General features: G+C 34.6%; 2 protein-coding genes across 5 annotated transcripts; one reads left to right on the top strand and one right to left on the bottom strand.

The window, feature by feature from the left end:
* Nucleotides 1–4,393: 4,393 nt before the first annotated feature.
* On the top strand, nt 4,394–12,205 carry LOC114733823 (increased DNA methylation 1). 4 transcript variants are annotated; one of them, XM_028921325.1, is made up of 21 exons: nt 4,394–4,613; nt 4,808–5,469; nt 5,841–5,912; nt 6,011–6,215; nt 6,382–6,490; nt 6,893–6,985; nt 7,158–7,250; nt 7,350–7,448; nt 7,552–7,633; nt 7,714–7,773; nt 7,870–7,922; nt 8,056–8,222; nt 8,763–8,973; nt 9,148–9,205; nt 9,751–9,807; nt 9,909–10,154; nt 10,671–10,735; nt 10,853–10,909; nt 10,991–11,084; nt 11,678–11,818; nt 11,955–12,205. In XM_028921325.1, the coding sequence occupies exons 2-21, from the start codon at nt 4,825–4,827 to the stop codon at nt 12,066–12,068; spliced, it is 2,721 nt and encodes a 906-aa protein (XP_028777158.1). In that variant the 5' UTR covers nt 4,394–4,613; nt 4,808–4,824; the 3' UTR covers nt 12,069–12,205. The 4 variants fall into 4 exon arrangements, with proteins under 4 accessions (XP_028777158.1, XP_028777157.1, XP_028777155.1 ...); XM_028921324.1 differs by having other exon boundaries at nt 4,394–5,469; nt 7,158–7,238; XM_028921322.1 differs by having other exon boundaries at nt 4,394–5,469; nt 7,158–7,247.
* Nucleotides 12,206–18,811: 6,606 nt separating this feature from the next.
* Nucleotides 18,812–20,284, bottom strand: LOC114733831 (UDP-glycosyltransferase 73D1-like). Its single transcript, XM_028921332.1, has one exon. The coding sequence runs from the start codon at nt 20,282–20,284 to the stop codon at nt 18,812–18,814; it is 1,473 nt and encodes a 490-aa protein (XP_028777165.1).
* Nucleotides 20,285–22,312: the final 2,028 nt, after the last annotated feature.

The following is a 22,312-nucleotide window of genomic DNA, read 5'->3' as shown; positions in this document are numbered from 1 at the left end:
TCTTCAAAGGCATATATTATGCGAAAAAGGGGGAAAAGCAGGGGATCAAACTTGAACTAAAAGGAAGCAGAGAATAATGCCGCTTGCTATTGAGACTCTGAGTATGAAATCTTACTCAGATGAGAAAAGGCCCTAAAATACTGGCAGGGAAAAGCATTTACTAATAATTATATTGTGCAGGATAATGACGTTTCCTTCCAAAGGAGACACTTCTCAATCTATGACAAATTATTGAGTGACACCTGGCTTAATTAGTTTTATATGTTGGCCTGGCAATATCCTTCTCCTTATACCCGTTTCTTAATCCTTTTTACCTTGATAACTTTGAAAAAGAGAAGTGAGGGATTAAGGAGGCCGGACTTTTTTTTAAATCTTTTATCGTGGAGCCTCTCTTCATTTCAATGAAAAAATCCTCAAAACAAACTCCCTCCATTTAGCAAAAAATGACCCGATCTATGACAAATAAGTCGTGTTTAATTATGACGTTACTAATTAATACCGTAAGGAATCAACCTGAAATCATGATGTGTGCAATTTTTGCCCGGGAGTTAAATTCAAAACTATATATAAAGAGGTGAGGAGTCTTCATTATTACCTCAGGAAAAAGGAAAGGAAAGGAAAGGAAAGGAAAGAAGGAGGCATTGAGAAGGAAAAGGAACAGTCATATCACACATACGCGGTGGAGAGAAGGTGGGAAAGGCATATGCTTTGGAAGATCCCAAAAAGGTACCTCCGCTTCACTCGCTTTTTCCTTTATACCTTATTTTTTAAATGTTGCTTTAACAAAAAGTCACCTTCTACACTAGTTACTTAAGTGAAGTCATCTCAGCCTTCTATTGCCGTCGCGATCAAAGAAGCAAGCAAATCCTATAACAACCAATCTTGCCCTCTTGCTCAAACCCTCTTCCGTCTGCAGCACCATGTGAATCCTTAAGCTTCCCAGCGCCCTCCCTCCATTGCCCATGGCTTCTGTGCATTTGGGCTTTGAGGGGGGGTGGTGAAGAAGATGGTGGACCATATAAATGTCCCCGCACATGTACACCATCTCACTGTGCCACTATACTTTCAAAGCTCTTCTGCTCGTAAGGTGTGGAGCAGCGAGACTAAATAAAGATTGCTGGGAATGGACCTCCTTCGTGTAGGCGAATTCTCTTTTAAAGGGCAACTTCGATCCTTTGGCATTTTCAACAACTCCCTTGGTCTCACTTCACTCTTCTGTGATCTGCGTCTCGAGGGAGTTTCCAGGAAGGCGCGATTATTTCCTACTTTGTATTTGTACTTTCCTGCTCTCTTTTCTGTTCTGTTTCTGCAGCTTCTCAGTAAACAAGCTATTATAAGGAAGACGAGTTTCGATCTTATGAACCCTTCTTCTTGCAATATTATGTGGTTCAATTAACCTCCGTATCAAGCATGAACAGGAATCCTCTTCCTCAAATCTGCATATTCTGTGGGTTTTTCACAAACCTTTTTGTCCTTTTTACCTCTCTTATTTCCCCTTGAACATGTAGGATCTTGTAATCTGTTTGCTACTAGGTGACATGCTAGTTGATACAGAGTTTTATACTTTGGAGTGATATCATTGACGTGTAATGACTGGCTAGGTTTTCATAGTAATTACCAATTCTTAGCTTGCGATTGGTTGATTGATCCTTTGCCGGTCATTGGTCAATCACAAGTCAAAGCGGGTCCGAGTGTTTCGGTTCCGCGTTTTCGCAGTCATTTAATTCCCCGAATATGGATTAATTGAAAAATAATACCCTCCTTAATATAGAACCAATTATTGAGTTGATTTTAGTCTAAAATATAATATTTATAATATCATATTTTTTTTAATATCTATATAGATACTCCTTCAACCATAGTCAACTAGAAAAGGAGGGAGAATATTAAGAAAGATTATTTAGTTTTTAGAAAAAACATGTCATATTTTTTAATAATTAATTAACTTACCTAACTTTTTAATCTAATCACATTAATTAAATACTACCTCCGGTCCTAATTATAAGACTAGTTGACTAATTTGAGAAGATTAAAAAAATTAAATTAGTTATTTGTAATAAATAGGTGGTGTCTTTTCTAAATATCTTTACTAATCAAGGGTATTAGTTAGAACTATCATTGTTAGAAGGACTATCTTAGGAACAAATGCATAACCTAACTTTTTAATCTAATCACATTAATTAAATACTACCTCCGGTCCTAATTATAAGAGCTAGTTGACTAATTTGAGAAGATTAAAAAAAATAAATTAGTTATTTGTAATAAATAGGTGGTGTCTTTTCTAAAATATCTTTACTAATCAAGGGTATTAGTTAGAACTATCATTGTTAGAAGGACTATCTTGGAACAAATGCATAAATATGGGAGACAGAGTGGATTGAGGTCTTATATTTAGAACCAAAATAAAAATCAAGTAGATCTTATATTAAGGACTGGAGGTAGTATATCTTATATTAAGGATTGAAGAAGTACTACAATTCGAGTCGAAAAAATCCAAACTAACTACTCATCTAGGCTCTGGTTTTATTTATAAAATATTTTCAATATGTTCATCATACAGATAAAAAAAATTAAATTACATTAACTCTTCATTAAAATATAATAATTTTTTTAATTTTATCTGTATCTAATATATACATCTTTCAAAAAAAAGTATTTACACTATAATAAATAAGAAATAAAAAACAAAATAATATATTTACACTAAAAATTTAATAAAATGATTATTAAGAAAAACATTCTCTCCCGAAAACTATATACCAATATCACTTCCATCCTCTACCTTGATTTGAATAAATATAGCTTGGTGTCACATGTGCTGTCTTGGTAGTCAATCTCTATTGTTTGCCAAATTCAAGGCGCATAAATTTGCAGTTTCTTTTCCGGCCTAGTGGTTAATTAAATATTTTGTGTTCTTACCGCTCTACTACTGTCCGGGGTTCGCTTAAAACAAAAATTAAACTGTTCTTGTATTGCTGCGGTTATTTGAATTTGATCGCTTCAGTTGAGATTTTATTTATTTTCCCAGACATGTTTGTGCTTAGTCAGATTAGCATTAAAGATAGTGGTATATAAGGCATTGCATTTCTTTAAAAATGCAATATAAGTCAAATACATACATGTGCATTTTGTGCTCACTCACTCTTCAATTTGCTTCACATGATTCAACACTAAATTAAATGACGCAGATATAGGATAGGCCGACACTTATTATGATTAAATATTTCAATAATCGCTGCCTGGTTACCCACGTGTAGCAAAGTGTTATTACTTTAGGCGTGGCACTCAGAAATCAAATAACCAGTGATATAATCCATGATTGGCCGATTGGATATTGATTTATTTGTAATATAAAAGGCCCACCGCTATTTTTTTTTTTGAAAAAAAATGAAGTCCATGCTTTAAGGAAAATGAAAAATCGTTATAAATTTTACTGCTTCCATAGTACTCCTATTCTTGCTGGATCTACGCGCGTACACACGCACAAAATTCCCGACATTGGGCCCATATCTTAAAATGAGGTCATGATCGTTCGCCCGTTCTCCATTATTTATCTCATTTTCATTGATTTTAATATATATTACTCTCCGGTCTTTAATACAAAACTTATTTAATTAATTTGATTAGATTAAAAAGTAGGTAAGTTAGTTAATTATAAAAAATATGACATGTTTTTTTCTAAAAGATTAAATAATCATCTTCATCTTTATATATATCCTCCATCCCTCACTTATTTAAACTATGGTTGAGAGAAATATCTATAAGGACTAATACTACTTACGTCCGGTCCTAATTATAAGAGTTAATTGACTAATTTGAGGAGATTAAAGAAGTAGGTAAATTAGTTATTTGTCCTAAATAGGTGTTGTTTTTCCTAAAATATCCTTACTAATCAAGTGTATGGGCTAGAACTATCATTGTTAGAAGGGTTACTTTGAAAAAAAAAGTATAAATATGAGAGACAAAGTGGATTAGAGTCTTATATTTAGAATTAAAATAAAAGTCAAACAGGATCTTATATTAAAGATCAGAGGTAGTAGTTTAGAAAAAAATAATAAATTAATATATATTAATTTAATATTTTATATTAAAGATCCGATGAGTATATTTGAAATCCTTTATACTTGAAATCCTTTTATACAAAATTTATAAACGACCGGAAATGATATTTGTTTAAGAGGCGAGCCCAACATCGAGGAAAACAAACTAACGCGGACCAACAAGATGGGCCTAACGAATCCCGGGGATTGTTAATGACGATCCAAAAGGTATTGAGACCAAATGGGGGGTAATTCTGTAACTTCTCGTGTGTTTCAATTTCCTAAATTAATTTACAGATCTGCCACTTGTCCCTTTCCCAATTCCGAAGTTGCCACCCCATCCGGTCTGGTTCTCTCTCTGTTCCGCCTTCTTCAATACCGGCGAGTGGACTCGTGGACACGACTCGTTGCCTTCCTCACTCCATTTCTCTTCGGATCAAATCAATTTGCAAGGCAAAGGTTTTTACAGCATAGCGAGCAGTTGCCCAAACCCTACATTAACTATTAGGAACTTTCTCTCTCCTCTGATAGTGATCCGCACCAATTTTCAGCTTCAAGGGCCTCCTAGTATATGTGTGCTAATTTGTTGCTTGATTCTCTAGGGTATCGCTATATTTTCTTGTCTTTTTGTAGTTATAGTTTCTGATTCCTGACTGAGTTCAAAGGGGGCATGAAGCAAGAATTGGAATCGGAGATTGCTCTCGATATTCACTCTCTGAATCAATGTGATGAAGTCGTTCCTACTCATCCTTCTGAAATTGACGCTGGTTTAGAGTCTCAGTTGATGTTTTCTGTTGAAGTTTCTGAGAATCCCGGGGGTATAGTTAAGAGTTCTGTTGCAAATGGTTATATTGTTTATACTCGAATGAAGAAGTCTCGGCATTTGTGCAATGGGTCTTCTGAGAACGGGTCACTTAAGAGACTCAAGACCTCTGAAGATCGGGACTCAAATGCAGACCTTCCAGCTGTCGGTGGCGGAGATGATGTAGGGGTAAATAATGTAGAAAAAAATTTCGAATCTGAGGTTGTTTGCCATTTGGAAAAGGGTATTAGGTGTACTGAATGGAAGAACGAGCCCGCGCAGTTTCTTGCTGGGGAAGGTGGCTCCAATAAGGCTCCTGCTGAGCTTTTTAACAACAGTGAGGTACAGAAAAATGTAAATATAACAGTGAAGCGGTTTACGCGATCAGCATTGAAGCCAAAGGTTGAATGCAGTGATGAGACGGCTACCGCTCCAGAAGCTGCGCAGACAGCAAATAATAGACCAGATGAGAAAGAGACTGCTGCTTTAAGTGCATCAACGCCGCGAAGTAAGCTGGAACTAAAAATGTCCAAGAAGATCGTGCTCAGCAAGAAGCCTATGACTGTCAAGGAACTCTTTGATACTGGTTTACTGGATGGGGTTTCAGTAGTTTATATGGGCGGCAAGGTTAGTTTTTACCTTCGCTCATTACATTTTGAGGTGATGGATTGTGTGGCGTGCCCAAGCTGAATTCTAGCTACACACATCCATGCGCTGAAAATGAAGCACGGTTAATTCCGGGTTGTAACAGATTTTATTTTACGTAGCTTAATTAATAATTAATAATTAATTAATATGTCGATAATAGTAATTTACAAATATAATACGTAACGACTGAGTAATTGACTGGCTTTCAAGGAGAAGCATAACGACTTACGAGTCGATAGCCTTCTATAAAAAGGCTTGGGCCGGTCTCTCAAAAGTAAAGTAGTATCTTTGAAATGTAGCTTTCACCTCCGTCGGGTTTAATTTTGGCAATTTGGCACGTTATCATGTAGGCTTCTGGCCTGCGTGGTGTTATTGCCGATGGAGGGATCTTGTGCTCTTGTTGTCTGTGCAATGGGCGCAAGGTGAGTTATGAACTTATGGTATCGTCTTGTATACTCAGCGTTCTTTACTTGATACTGTCCGTTCGTTTATTTTTCCCTTGTATCTTTTGCCTTTGAAGGTTATTCCGCCTTCCCAATTCGAGATTCATGCTTGCAAATCATATAGGCGAGCAGCACAGTACATTTGCTTTGAAAACGGAAAGAGCCTGCTTGAATTATTGAGAGCATGCAGAGGAACTCCGCTGCATACATTGGAGACGACCATTCAAAATTTTGTTTGTTCTCTACCTCAAGAGAAATATTATACATGTAAAAGGTGCAAAGGTGAGCTTCACTTTTGTCATTTGGGGTCATTAGTTTTGGTTGGTGTGGTTGTTATGTGCGCCAAGGTCATCAGAAGCCAAAATTAAATTGAAAGAGTATATCTTACATGCAAAGGCGTACTTTTTTTATATTTAATTGTTATTTTTATCATAATTATTTTCCACAGGATGTTTTCCCTCTTCACGAGTGGAGAAAGTAGGGGCTATCTGTAAAACTTGTGTGGAATCAAAGAAATCTGGAGACAGTTTTAGTGACACGGTTGGCATAAGAGTCAGGTAGTAATTTCTTCTTTCCTTTGGGTTAAATTAGGTCATTTGCTTTCATCTGGGCAGCATCCAAAAATCCAGTAATATGTTTTTATTGACAGAAATCTCGTAATAAAATTTTATCATAAGGAATGTCATAAAATTTCTTAATGATGTAACAAATTATGTTTGCGTTCAGTATGTAACAAAAGATATCTTATTCTTAAAGTAAATAACTGTGAAAAAGAGAAGTGAAATGATATCATGGTATGGAGGAAAGTTTTCTCTTCACAACACTCTCGCTGACACACATGCACGCACTTGTAGCTGTTGCGTCTGGCTTCCAGTGAGTGTCTCATCATTTTAAGCATGAAATGGCCCTAATTTGAATGTAGCTGTTACTGCTTTCGTCATTTTTTCATAACTTGTCAGGTCTCCAAGAGCAGTTCCAGCCTCCAAACCGTTGACTGATACTGAGCTGTGTAACTCGTCACAAATTAACAAACATTGGAAGAAAAGAACAAGGTTGGTTTTTATATCTGCATATGTTATACAAATCTGTGCTTGCCAATAGCCTTTTTCTTGGTTGTGAGTTTCATTGAGTGAAATTTTTGTTAATTGTTATGTGGTTGCTAACTTGTTGCAGTTTTTATTTATTGATTGTTCTAACCCTTATGCTGCTGACTGTGTTATTCAGAACAACAAATCGGGTTAGCAGCTCAAAGTCTTCTGAGACTGCTTCTTTGTCTGTCCTGTCACGAAAGAAGTCTCCACAGAGGTTGAAGAAGAAGTTCGTATCTAGCTTTTGTCTGTTGGCAACTTTGATAATGTGCTTCTTGGTGAATTGTTGACAGAGAAACTTTTCTCTTTTTTAATTTTTTATTTCTAGGTCAACAAAAATTTCAGTAAAACTGGAGACCCCACTAATTTCGTCAGACTCAAAGTGTTTATCTTCACAAGATAAGACTCAATGGAAGATCACTAAAAAGTTAGTTCACCTCTTCCCCTTTGATATTCGCATATTTATCTGGTTGTTCCTCCTTTTGTTTTAGCAACGATAATCACTTTTAATCCAATGTTTTCTTCTCAAGGGATCAGCGGTTACATAAATTAGTTTTTGAAGAAGGTGGATTGCCTGATGGAACAGAAGTAGCTTATTATGGACGTGGACAGGTTGATTCTCTGTCTAATTCATGTAAAAGTTTATGTAATTCTGTCTGTCACTGTGTTGATTGATAAATTCTTATTGATAGAAATTGCTTGAGGGTTACAAAAAGGGCTTTGGAATATTTTGTCGGTGCTGCAACACAGAGGTATTTGTTTTTAATATTTTTCTTGCAAATCTGCTGGTGCTCCTTAAAAATCAGTACGTTGTACAAATGAGTTTTATCTTTGAATTTTCTGTGCAGGTCAGCCCATCACAATTTGAGGTCCATGCAGGCTGGGCTTCTCGCAGGAAACCGTGAGCTCTTTTCTGTTTACTTTTTTTTATTTTTTTCCCTTGGGAAGGTGGTTGGTTGGATATTTGGCTGCTTTTTCCATTGATTGTCCCTTGTGTCTGTGGGTTTTCATGAAAGTGCTATGTTTTTGGGCAGTTATGCATACATCTACACTTCAAATGGGGTGTCTCTCCATGAATTAGCAATTTCTCTTTCCAAAGGCCGCAAGTACTCTGCAAAGGACAATGATGATCTTTGCATTATTTGCTGGGATGGTGGAAATCTGTTGCTTTGTGATGGATGCCCAAGGGCATTTCATAAAGGTCAGATATATATTGGGTTTAAAAAACAAGAAAAATAATGGACATGTTTTCTATTCGCTACTTACTTTGTGTGTTATCAGTAAGTTTTCTTATTAGTTGACCTCTAGTGTTTCACTAAGAACTTCTATTATCATATCACCTTGGTTGTTAATGTGAGAGTTTCTATAATGATGCTGATATACAAGATGCTTAGAGTAAAACAAAATTGACTGTGAGACTCATGATTATTGATTATGTATATTGCAAAAGACCTCGTTTCTCAATCTGATCCGTTTCATGTGCATTTCGAGTTTTGATCCTACTCTTTCAGTAAGAGATATGATGGAGGAGGAGGAAGAAAAATGCAAGTTTATACCTAACCTCGGGCATGCCTTCAGATAGTTAGAATCTATGACTGTATTATTACTGTTTTTCTCAACCTATAATTTTGCCCACCATTTGCTGATTTAGAAACTACTTTGAAGCAGACATTTTCTTATGTTTCATACGATGAGATGGTCATCATCTAAGTATACCATTTTGTTCCATTGAAATGCACAGAATGCGCATCTCTATCAAGCATTCCACGCGGTGACTGGTACTGTAAGTTTTGCCAAAACATGTTCCAGAGGGAAAGATTTGTAGCGCACAATGCCAATGCTGTGGCTGCTGGGAGGGTTGATGGGGTTGATCCTATTGAACAGATAACCAAGAGATGCATTCGCATTGTCAAAGACATTGAAGCTGAGCTGAGCGGCTGTGCTTTATGCGGGTAATAATTCAACCTTTAGATTCTAAGTTCATCTGGCTATCAGCTTATGTATCTTCGTACTGATGCTTGTACTGAGCAATTACTACCATGTTTACTGTTATATTTGAATTATTTATCCATCTTGCGAATTTCCACCGTAGCTATATATTGTAAAGAGAAAAATTTTGCTTGTAGGGGTTATGACTTCAGCAAGTCAGGATTTGGTCCTCGCACTATCATACTATGCGACCAGGTATGCACGCTACTCTCCTTCCCACCCTTCTCTTCTTAAAAGCCACATTCAAGGCATCAAATATCTCCAAGAAATATATTGAGTTTTAGACTTTCAGTGGGTTCGGGGATGAGCACCACAGTGTTTATCTTTGTGGTGAGATTTAAACCGTCCAAATCCAATTTCAATAGTCTAGATTTTAAGGTTTTCAATTGATAATTTTTTGAATGAATTTTTTTTTTCCCTCAAAATGATAATTAGGAGATTATCTTTATTTTTAGATTTACACCAATTAAAATTATTTGTTATTAAAAATATAAAAATAAAATTATATAATATCTGGACCATCTAATTTTGATTTGGGCGGTCTAGAGCGGTGCACCCAAACTTGTTCCATGTCGGTGTAAAGCAGCATGATGAATGGTTTTTTGGTTCTTCATTGGATGCAATTATACAGATCACATCTGTTTCTATTAAATTAACTGAATATGGACTTTGGCCCCTATGATCTAACCAAGGGGGGGAAAAAAAGACGTGTTTCTTATCTCCCTCTTTTCTGGGTCCAGTGTGAAAAGGAATATCATGTAGGCTGTTTGAGGGATCATAAGATGGCATATTTGAAGGTACGTGGTTTATTGCCATCTTTTCTTGTTGATGTATTGGTTTAGACGCTGATCTCTCTTTTCCGCTGAACTTGTTATGATATGACTGGAACTATTAACAGGAATTGCCAGAAGGAAATTGGTTTTGTTGCACTGATTGCAACAGAATACATTCTACTTTGCAGAAGTTCTTGGTTAGGGGGGCTGAGAAACTTCCTGACTCTCTCGTGAATGTTATAAAGACAAAGCAAGAGGAAAAAGGTTTGCAGCCTTTTAATGACATTGATGTAAGATGGAGGCTTCTTAATGGCAAAATTGCTTCTCCTGAAACCAGGCCATTGCTATTAGAGGCTGTTTCAATCTTTCATGTAAGTTGTGCTTGTTCTTCTGGCCTTTTTTCCAATCTCTGTCTTTTTGTTTTCATCCCTTGCGGAGGTAACAAAACAATTATTTGTTTCTTGAATGACTGGTAGATCTGTTATGCGTTCTCACCCAGGTCAAGCCTTATTTTCATAGCTGTCTTGATAAAGTGTCTTTTTTGGATTTGATTTTCCTTGATCCGGTCTGATTGCAGCTTGGTTGATTTGTGATTTAACAATATTGAAGAAATTTTGGAGGAACTTATTTACAGTAAACTGCTGAACTAATATTTCACCTTTTGTATAATCCACGTGAACACATTTGTCTTATGATCTAATGATCAACTCCTTGTTGCCTATATTCCTGATGGCCGTGACAAAAGCTTACGTCAATTGTAATGGTTTTTATTCGGAGCCCAGATTCAGTTGCTTGGGCACATGCGGGTTGCAAGCCTAGTTCTCTTTTAGTACTTTTTTATTTTTCCTTCAGGAACCTCTTTGTATCTGACAATTTGCATGCTTCAGGAATGCTTTGATCCTATAGTTGATTCAACTAGTGGACGTGACCTTATCCCAGCCATGGTTTATGGGTAAGAAAACACGTTTTACTTAAGTTTTTTTGGCCCTATTTGTTTACCATCTGTTTGCTTTTCATTTTATAATCAATTTTTTCCCGTTGCCTTGATTAACTTATGTCTCACTTTCAGAAGGAATGTGCGGAGTCAAGAGTATGGAGGAATGTATTGTGCAATATTATCGGTCAAGTAAGAGAAGTTGTTGTGTCTTCCGTTTTTAAATTTTATCACTTACAGTGCTGTTCAGAGTTTGTCTTCTTGATATTGCAGTTCAACTGTTGTATCAGCTGGCATGCTTCGAATTTTTGGTAAAGATGTGGCTGAACTTCCTTTAGTTGCAACAAGCAATGGTAATCATGGAAAGGTACGAGAATGTAGTGGTGCGGGATCCTGTGCTCTGTGCTGGAACCCCCCCCCCCCAGTGTATTTGTTGTTATTTAACTTGGTTAAATCCGAGGAAAGCATGGACAGACACTGCGCTTCTATGGACTAGGCAAACACGGCGTAATTTGAGATGTTATTAGCCAAAAAAAAAAAATGAAATGATTACTTGTTTAACCCAAAGAAAAAAAAAAGTTGACGGGTAATATAAACTGTTGCCTAGAGTTTTATGTCCAATGTGTCAAACACGTGGACATATCAAATGTTCACATTCAATGTAGTATTGACTAGAATTTTTTAAAGCGTGTGTGCTTTGTAAGTGGTTCAAATCGCCTCCTCATGCTCAAGATTTGGGAGGTGTTTGGATGGAATCCAAATTATGATTTTAAAAATGCTTTTATGTTATACGAAGTAAATATATAGAGGAGTTTGACCCATTTTGTGAAAAATTGCTTTTTAAAAGACCTTTTACTTGTTGCCAAACACCCCCTTGGCCTTTATGCATTCCGGAATTTTGATTTATTGTTACTGTGTAAGAAGTGCATTAACTTTTAATGCGTGGGTTCACCCTGACAGGGCTATTTCCAATTACTCTTCACCTGCATTCAGAGACTGCTGGCATTGTTGACCGTAAAGAAGCTTGTGCTACCAGCTGCTGAGGAAGCAGAATCCATATGGACAGATAAATTTGGGTTCCACAAGATGAAACCAGAGCAGGTATATATCACATCGTTTCCATCTACGCCTTCCAACTTGGTGGCTAACATTTTTGTCACTACTACTACAATTCATAGCAATGTGATGCAACCAGGTTTTATTATGGCTGATATTTAAGATGTCCCTTTTGCTGCAGATTAGCGACTGTAGAAGGAACTACAGTCAGATTTTGACATTCCAAGGGACATCCATGCTTCAAAAAATGGTTCCGCCCTGTCAAGTCTTGAACGTGAAAGAGGAAAACTCTTAGTTCTTCTGTTTTGTTTCCTTGTCTTCATCCTGGTCATGTATATAACTTTCTTTGAAGGCATTCTGGAACCCGGTCCCATCCAAGTGTCCATGGTCAATTGTTTAATCAGTTATAATGTCATTTTCCCATTCTAATTTTGATTGATCTCATAAGGAGCATAAGCTCCGGGAATAGAGCAGGTTAATTATATGTTTAATATTAATTACCGAATTTAATTTGAAATCTAAAAAGTAAGCCCAAAGAGTGACAATAGGAGATAATTGTGGGATAAACAAAGATAATGTAAGATATTGGAGATAATAGGGGGGATGTATCCGTACAAATATTACATTGCTAACAAGTTTCTTTTTCAATTGTACCCAAAAAATATCAGAGAACGAAAGGAAATCGTCAAAACGGGCGAGTACCTAGAGGCCGTAGATCAGAGGCCAGCTTTTCATCTAAAGCAACATTTTATCAATTATTTTTTCATTTTAAAAAGTTAACAAGAATAAAATTAAAATTCGCAACTTATAAACAACCCTTCATATTTTTGAAGAATTTAAGCCTTGAAAATATAGTGCAAATGATCAGATGTCTTTTCTTGTAATGAAGGCTTCAATATTTTGTTTTTTCTGTTACGTTAGAAGTTTGATGAAGCTAGTTGCCTAGTTGCTTTGCTAACTTTTTTTAGCAAATTAAACTCCCTTTTTTTATCTTATCATTAAATTCTATATTCTATCCAACTTCACTAACTTCCTCTAGACGTAGCTTCAAAGGATGCCAACGCTAATTGGGCTATGCTGGAAACAGTGACCGTAGCAAGTGTGTTAGGCACGTTTGCGAAACAAGAAAATTGAGCCCAAGTGGCCTTTTAGTTACTTCATCTTTGCTTTTCTGTGACGTAACGCAAACGCCTGCTCACTTGCGTTGCTGCTCATCTGTTTTACCTATCAAATTCAAAGTTCACAGGGACTCCTTAAGAATAAACTTCCGCGGCTTTTATATTGGAAAAAATAAAGAAGTACTGCCAGTTCCTATTTATAAATTGTTTGTAGGAAAAAAATTTGTTCGGAGGGTAATTAACGACGTTTTTAAATTTTACCTCTTTTGACATATTTTTTTTTAATATTCTTTATTTAATAAGGATAAAAGGTGAAAAATTATCAATTTAATGTATTTTTTGATTTGTAAGCTTAGGATGCAAGTGACTTGTAGATAAAAACAGAACGATATGTTATTCTGATAAATTCTTAATTCTTTTATCTTGATATCATTAGTTTGTCGTTTAGATCACAAGATTCTGTGGCGTCATAAACTCCACACACGCCATGCAAAGCTTTTTAAGTGATGATTTAGAATCACTTATATAAGTATTTATAACTACTTTTTATATAAGTCAAGATGAAATTTCTTTTACATATTTATCTTATATTGCATAAATTATAATTGAAAAGCTACTTGCCCAAGCTCTCAAAATAAAATAGAAAACTTAAAACTTTTTACTTTCTTATTGCCAGTAAGCTATACTTTGAAAATATTCATTTATAAATTTTAAAAACATTATGATTAATTATTCAGAAAACTAAAAGCCTTAACCAATCATCTATGATATATTATACTACCTCCTGTTCTTAATACAAACACTTATTTGAATTTTATTTTAGTCATAAATATCTCTTCCAATTCAAAATATAAGCTAAACTTTATCTATTACGTTTATAAAAAACTAATTAAAATCAATTTAAAACAATAAATATGTAAGGCATATATTGAATTAAAGAGGAGACAGAATATATGAGTTTAAAATTAGAAAAACCTCATTAAATGCTTGAATAAAAGTGAATGTTATCTTATAAAAAAAAACCCTTTAAGAAAGTTTAGCTTATATTTTGAATGGAGGGAATATAAGATTCCAAAAAATTTGTTTATTGTATTTATTCATTTTTTTAAAGACAGTTCTCGTGATAATAGTAGTTTTAATCAATACACTTGATTAACAAAGATACTTTGAGAAAGACAATACTTATTTATTACAAATAACTAACTTAATTAATTTTTTTAATCTACTCAAATTAATTAATTAGTTTTTGTGTTAAGGACTGGAAGTAGTATTAAATTCAAATAAGGTCGCATTATTCACAATGAAGGTGCTTATTTTTTAGGCAAAGTAATAAAGGTGTTTATTGTGTCTCCATCCTAGGAGACTGGCGATGGTTTGGGTCATGTTGGGCAGGATCAGGACGGGCTCAACGGAAGAGTAATTAATGGCCCATCGTCCATAGGCCACTTGTGAGAGCATTTAAAAATCCTTTTGTAACCCCAAAAAAAAAAATCCTGTTATTTCCATATTGATTTTTTTTAATTAAAGGCAATTATATTCAAGAATATTTCTCCTAACAAGTGTTCAAATTTTAATTCGCTATATTGTAAAGGGATTAACCCCTTCTATTAGAACCAACCTTTATTGGTAATAATCCTCTTTGTTAAAGTTTGATCACACAGTATTAAACTATTTATAAATTTGAAAAGGAAAACTATTATCTCCGGTTTTTAATATTAAAAATTAACTAACTATTTTTAAAATTTTAAAAATTTTAAAAAATTATTTTTAGATATTATATTTATTATTTTTTTAAAAAACAAATTTGTTTGGTTTGTAAACTGATATATAATCTAATAAAATATATAAGTATATGTAAAAAAAAATCAAGTAACATATATTATAATTAAATAATTTTTTTAATTTTTTAAGTTTTTTAAAATTAATTAACTACGTTTTATATTAAAGATCAGATGTAGTATAATATTAAGTTAGAAAGTACAATTCTGCTGAAGTTTCTCAGAAGTTAAAATATCGGGTGTCAGTTCAAAACAAAAAAAGTCGGGTGTCATGCAGAGAAAACGAGTGTGACATGCATTTCTTTAAAACAATAATTGTGACTTCTTAAAAGAAAATAAAATCAACCAAACAATTTAGATATTGATTTTTTTTATTTTTTGGAAATAAAATTGTGTTTTTCTATGGATCAATTACGTGATTTTTTAACAGATTAAAAGAGAATAATAAAATGACATGGATAATAAAATAATGACAATACTCTTATATCCATTATTTTATTATGTCAAACTCTTCAATCATACATAATCATATGTCATTTTTTAAAATATTAATATTTAATGACATTTAATTATAAATTCACATAAAATAAAATAAAAGACATACAACTATCTGTAATTAAAGAGCGTACCATAATGAATATAGAAAATTTGATATTATTCGAGGAGGTGAGATATTAGCATTTATGACAAGAATTATTTTCACTAATCAAAATAATCGTTAAATCTCTAAAAGAATAATCACTTATTACTTCTTCTTTTTTCGCCTGAATCACTTATTACTTTTCTAAGAAAATACAATTTTTTATCTTCTGAAAAGTCAATAATAAATGCTTTTAAAAAAAATATAAGTAGAGCCGCGCATGTAAGTTTAGAAAACTCGCATGTTGCGCCAACAGAGTCCTGATTGGACATTTGATGTGATATATATATATATATTTGTGTGAGTGTTAAGCAGCCAAATATTTGTAAACTCAAGCCATCCCGTATTAATAGACGTTAGCCTGAAAAGAATATCAAAACAAATTAATATTTTTAATATAAAAATTAGTTAACTAAATTAATTTAAAAAATTAATTACATTAGTTATTTGTAATAAGTAGTTATTTTTTAAAATATTCTTTCTAATCAAGTATCATTTAATAAAACCTTTAATATGCTTAAATAGCATAATGATTATATTAAAAAAAATAGATAGATATAAAAAAACAAAATACATTAAAATTTTATATTTTAACTAAATTCAATATAAAACTAGTTATTATATTAAAAATTAAAAGTAGTAATTAGCATTCCAAACATCAATCATATGATGGAATAATAACTCCGATCCAATTAATGCAATTCCATATACACGTACGATGTCGGTTTTAATTTAAAACTGTACGTTTCCTTCCAATTCAACAGTCCGTTGATTTTGTCCACGTTGCCACTTATTTCCCCCAAAACATCATTATCATGCCTGCACTTTTTGATGCCACTACCTTCTGTCCCACATTTATTTCTCCGACTCTAAAGTGCTCAAGTGCTTAGTCAAAGCTTAATTATATGTTTGTGTGCGCTTGAACGCCACGCACATCATCAGCAGCATTCTTAACTTATTTCTGGCCAGCAAGAGTTACCAAAGAGTATATACATAGTATATACCCCGGTCTTTAATATAAAAATTAACTGATTAATTTGAACAGATTAAAAAATTTAATTAAACTAGTTATTTATAATAAATAGATATTTTTTTAAATATTCTTGCTAATTAAGTGTATTGGCTATAAGTATCATTATTACAAAGATTATTCTGAAAAAAATAAATATAAAAGACAAAATATATTGAAGTCTTATATTTAAAATCAAAATAAAAATAAAACAAATTTTTATATTATGTACGGAAGGTAGTATTACTAACTGAAACTTAAAACTTGCCAATGAGATCTTTTGTTAGTGTCGAACAAAGTGCTTGAGTTGCGACGGCAAGATTGCACCACGCGCACACAGCTTAACACGATATATATTGGGGTAGAGGGGCACCATGCCGGCTCAAGGTCAAACCACACGTACATTAAATAAAACAGGAACAAATATAGTAACATTTATATCTTGATAAACAGTACTCCATATCCTTTTTAACCATGAACAAATTTGAACTATAAATCTGTCACCAACAAAAAAAAAGAAGAACCATATTTCACATAATTTAAGAAAGTCAATGTATCTTAACAATCACGTCTCAAAAATATTTTAATGTAGATTAAAATATATAATTATTATTAATGCTTAGTTTTGTTATTAACTTGGTATTGCTCATCTCATAGAGTTTAGGACAAGGGGCGAATTTGAAATCAACATGTCTTAAAATCACCTGAAACTGGGTTATTTTTGCTTATAAAAAACCATAATTAGAATCTGGTTATGATACAAAACGAAGGAGGTAAGCGGCAATAATTTGAATTACTTTCATCTCACGATGTCCTATTAATTGGGACCAAGAGGCAAGTATGTCTAAAATAGTGTTTTATACTCCTCCGGTCCTAAATGTAAGACCTTTATACACACTAGTATAAGGGTCTTACATTTAGGACCGGAGGAGTACTAGGATTCGGCACTGATTAACGATATTATTAATAACAGTATTGATATTGATAATAACATAAGTTGCGTGCACGCTAAATCATAGCTAACCGGTGATATACTGATATATAACAAACTTGTTTTAGACATATAAAACTATGCCAACGACGACCATGTGTGGTAATAATTCACGTAATACTGATGTATGAAGGTATCAATAAACTTGTTTCTGATGGACACGTATAAAAGTATTAAACACTTTGCATGGAATAAGCAGACAACATTAAAATAACGATTATTTAGTCTTTTTGCTATATTATATTGATGTGTGGTTTAATAAGTGACAGTGATATATCTAAGGATTAATTAAATAAATAATGATTTAGTTCTCAACTTTTTTAAATTTAGATTTTTTTTATAGGGTATTTAGTTACGATTTTCTCTCCAAAAGGAGCTACTCCTCCGGTCCTTAATATAGGACATGATTATTGAGTTGTTTTTTGTCCTAAATATAAGACCCATTTCTCATATTTATCAATTTTTTCTAAATTACCCCTATGGATACTACATCAACCATAATCAAGCAGAAGAGGGAGATGGGGTATCAAGAAAGATAATTATGGTGTTTTAGGAAAAATGTGTTACATTTCTTATAATTAACTAACTTACCTAACTTTATTAATCTAATCAAATTAGTTAAATGGATCTTATATTAAGAACAGGAGGAGTAACATGACAATGAAATTACATATGACCTTTTCTTTGAAACCAATATCACTTTATTACAGTTAAGAATAGTTCAAAAGATAGTCCACAAACCCCTCCTCGAGGTTGCGACTTCTTTATTTCAACTGATCAAAGAATGGGTGGGTGTTTTGGGCCCCCTCCCTTATTGGACGTGGTTAATTAAATTGTCCGAATAAAAAAAAAGGACTGCTTATATATATATATATATATATATATATATTAAACGAAGCTAAAAATATCGATTTACTTAGAGGTATGGTATAAGCCTAAAGAATTAAAAAAATAGAGGATATACATTCTTACATCAGCATTACGTGAAAATCTATTAATTAATTTATTTATAGGCGGTCCATGCGGCTGTAAACTATGCATACACACACAGAAGGATATGTAGCCTGTGGAGAAGATAATTCCTCTTCAAATGTCCTTCTTAATACGAAATCTTACGGAGCAATCAATCATCAATAATATAGAAACCATAACACGTTGCAATTATATTATTCATTAATTATAAAGACTACATAACTCATTCTCCTCAGACTTCTTGACATGCATGATATACGGACCCGCCCACATTTATTGTGTGCTAACTTCTATAATTTTTTCGGCTGAATATTATATGCAGGTTTGAAAAATTGAATTGTTGAATTGAAAGAATTATTTATCTAATTAGGGCTTATTTCCAAGCTAAACTTATAAACAAACATTTGAGGGTTTCCCCTCTCAACAACGACTCTTCGGGGGAGAAAGCGGACACGAGAAGAACAATACAGGGATATGGATTGGGGTGAGACCTCGTGATTGTTATCTATTTCCTCCACATGTCTAATTAATTAACCAGTAGGGTTAGATTGTTGCACGATATCTTGAATTAAGTGCGAAGTATTAGAGTGAGACGAACCGTGTTCCTGAACAGCCCTTCTAGCCATCTTCCCAAGTTCTATGGCTCTGTTCCTCCTAATTTCACCTTCTTCACCACCTTCCATACACATGTCTATGGCTTCTTTGATCCTATCTTTCTTCACTAATACCCCAGCTTTCCCTTCATCGCCCCACCTCACCGGAACCTCAACGCCTACTCGAACTCCGACCTTGAGAACTTCCACAATCAACTTCTCATTCACGAACTGCTCGGCAAACAAAGGCCACGTCATCAATGGTACTCCAGAGCACACTCCTTCCAGTGTCGAATTCCAGCCACAATGGGTCAAGAATGCTCCGATTGCAGGGTGTGACAGTATGAGGATTTGTGGAGCCCATCCTTTTATCAAAAGCCCTCTTCCTCTAATCCTTTCCTCAAAACCCTCATCAACTAACCATTTCTCTATCTCTGAATAATCTTCTCCGGCAGTTTTGAGAACCCAGATAAAGGGCCTTTGGGATGACTCTAAAGCCAACCCAAGTTCTATTAATTGTGATGGAAGAAGCCGACATAAGCTACCTAGGCACACGTACAAGACTGACTTAGGTAGCTTCTTGTCGAGCCATTCCGAACAATATTTCTCTTCAACTGAAGGTTTGTTTCCCCTCTCAAACTTGTCCAAACCCTCCTTATTGCACAAGGACAACGGACCTATGCACCAAACTTTCTTATTCATGGCCTTTTCGTACTCCTGGGCGTATCCATTCTCCAGCTCTTCGAAGCTATTAACGACAACACCGTAAGAGGACATCTCAGCCTCTTGCATTTTGTCTCGGAAATCATCCAAGTCAGGCTGAGCAACGAAAGCTCCAGGGAGCTGAGCTTTTGTGATCTCGATGTTCTGAAGCAGTCCGGGAATAAGAAAAGGCTCACGGTCAGAACTTACAGAGAGATGAGCATTGTGAAGCATGATATTGCAGGAACACAACAAGGAGAAACAACACATGCCATGGAAGACAAGCCTAGGAATGTGGAACTTCTGGGCTATTAAGGATGTCCAGGAGAGACATTTATCGGATATAATACAGCTAGGTGGGGGAGTGGTTTGGCTTCGGAGGTAGTCCTCCAAGGGTTGTTGCATCATGTCGAGTGCATTATAGAACTTTCTGAGAAGGCCCCTGGAAGGCAAAACATCAAGATTCTCGCAGCCTAAGGGAAGACCCACTTGCTGGCAAGGGAATGGGATGTTGAGAAGGCGAATGGGAAGACCAGATTCTGAAGCTCTCTGAATTGTGTGCTCGAACCGAGAGGCATTGCGAGGTGTTGTGAGCAAAGTGACGATGACGCCTCGCTCAGCCAAAACCCTAGCCATGTCTATCATGGGGATCATATGGCCTTGAGCAAATAGTGGCACCAACACAAAGTGAGGTTGCTGTGAAGCCATAATTTCTGTATGCTTGCGAGCTCAAAGCTAAGTATACTCTTGTTAATAATGATTCTAATGAAGGCGAATATACTGGAAAGGAATCACAGCTAGCCGCATTATATATTGCCCAGCTCCTCACCGAGCATACTTGACTTTGAATAATTCAAAACGGAGAGACAATTAGTTTTCCCATTTAAACCTAATCAATTGCGCAATTTTTTTTTTTGGTTTGTATTGACTTGTAATAAGATCCCGTGTTGATTCCATTAGGGGTTGCGTGGAGGACGAGTTTGTGTTCTTCGCCGCTTCTCCATTATACTAATATTTAATTAACATACATTTGTTTTTAAAATATGTCTACGAAATGCCAACAAGAGTTGATCCAATTGGTAAGGAATCGGTTCATAACTCACAAGGTCATGAGTTCGAATCCTGTGGCAAATGTGAGGACTTTGTTAGTAGGTAATCTATAAGTACCTCTGTAAGCATTCTCTAAGCCTGAAGGAATGCCTTGGCCCTGATGAGCTCTCGGAACCCAACTCATCTAAACTTTTTACTCAAGAAAAAAAAAACGCCTGCGAATTTTCTAGTATTTCCCTTAATATTTACCAATTCTCACCTTAATGATCTCAGAATTAATACCTGTTTAAGTTCTTATTTCATTCTTTTATGTTAATAATTAAGAAATTAAATTAATAAGGGGAGAATTTGATCCAAGCAGACGCAAAGATAATGTACAAGAGATCAACAACAACATATAATATATCTTCTAATTCTTGAAAAAAAAAGAAAAAGAAGAGCCTGCTAATGCTTAGCCTTATATATCTAAAATGTTTGCTTCCAATTAAATTAATACAAGAATATTTTTTTAAAAACAATAAAAGTAATCAAGCATTTTTGACTTTTAAAAACGGTTGGAAATGTCCACGTAATATGCTTTGCCTTTCCAGGAGATTACTGCTGTTAGCGATAGTTACGTACGTGAAGGAATATTTTTACGTTGCGCCTGGCTATAAGCTTTGAGTCTTTGACAAGCGCAGCCCTTAAATAGTAAAATTTTATAGCTCTTACCTTAGGTTGCATAATGCATAATGCCCAGAGATCGAAAACTATACTGATTATTCATACATATGAACTTGGCTGATCAGAGAATTAAGTCACGTCATTACATATATTAAAAATAAACGAAAAGGGCACACGAATTATTGTGCACGTACGAGCGCCGGTGTAAGTCTTTAACCATGCACACATGATGACATGAATAATGTCAATCTTGTTATTATACTGTACTTAATGAATACTGATTTTTATTTTATTTAACCTATTTGGATGAAACTAATTATAAGAGAAAAGTATTTTTTCCTCAGCTTGCCGTCACGTTAACATCACGTAAGTCCTTTGGAATTGTATATGTGTGTGTATGTGTGTGCATGGCAGCGTAGATTCAAACATATGGCTTGCTTATGGGTTTGATGATTAAGATGAATGCAAATTCCATAACAGAATTCTTTTCCACGAGAGACCGCTGTGAATATATAGTCCTACTGTGGACAACGAAAATCTGGGTGGTCGAAACAAAGAATTCAATATTTGAATTCTTTATTATTATTTTCTAACGGCTCGATCGGTAAAACACGGTATTCCTTTTTTCAGGTCTGGAGTTGGAATAACAACCATGGGTTGTTATAAGCTGATCAGCTTGGGATTACTAATGTTCTTCTGCAGAGCTGGTAATCAAATGGGTCGTTTCCATACTAATTATTATAAGGCTCTAACTAATTGTAAGCCTTAATAATTTATATTTGGAGCATTATTTGTACAAGCCAACTCCTTTTTTTTTGTGTGCTAGACACAGGTATTCTCATAGTAGAGACAATCCTGGTACTGTTGGGTATTAGATGTGGGTATCTCTTCTAGTAGGGATTCAAATTTTACTTATTCAGATTATGGAGGACTAGCCGTTTCTGCTAAATCCAACTCCCGTTGGTGAAGCTAGCTCTTATTATAATAGCATTGGTTTCAGAATCCTACCTTTTTTAAATTTTT

The sequence above is a fragment of the Neltuma alba genome, unplaced genomic scaffold (genome assembly GCF_004799145.2).
Source record: "Neltuma alba isolate B1F8T4 unplaced genomic scaffold, ASM479914v2 tig00013032_pilon, whole genome shotgun sequence".
In the NCBI taxonomy this organism is placed as follows: Eukaryota; Viridiplantae; Streptophyta; class Magnoliopsida; order Fabales; family Fabaceae; genus Neltuma; species Neltuma alba.
This window is presented reverse-complemented; position numbering and strand designations above follow the sequence as displayed.

Excerpts from the sequence above, each read along its gene's own strand:
- LOC114733823 (XM_028921321.1), top strand. The coding sequence starts at position 4,711 with ATGAAGCAAGAATTGGAATCGGAGATTGCTCTCGATATTCACTCTCTG. Across the intron at positions 6,491-6,892 it reads ACGGTTGGCATAAGAGTCAG|GTCTCCAAGAGCAGTTCCAG; the intron begins GTAGTAATTTCT and ends ATAACTTGTCAG. Across the intron at positions 11,085-11,677 it reads GCAATGGTAATCATGGAAAG|GGCTATTTCCAATTACTCTT; the intron begins GTACGAGAATGT and ends TCACCCTGACAG.
- LOC114733831 (XM_028921332.1), bottom strand. The coding sequence starts at position 20,284 with ATGGCTTCACAGCAACCTCACTTTGTGTTGGTGCCACTATTTGCTCAA.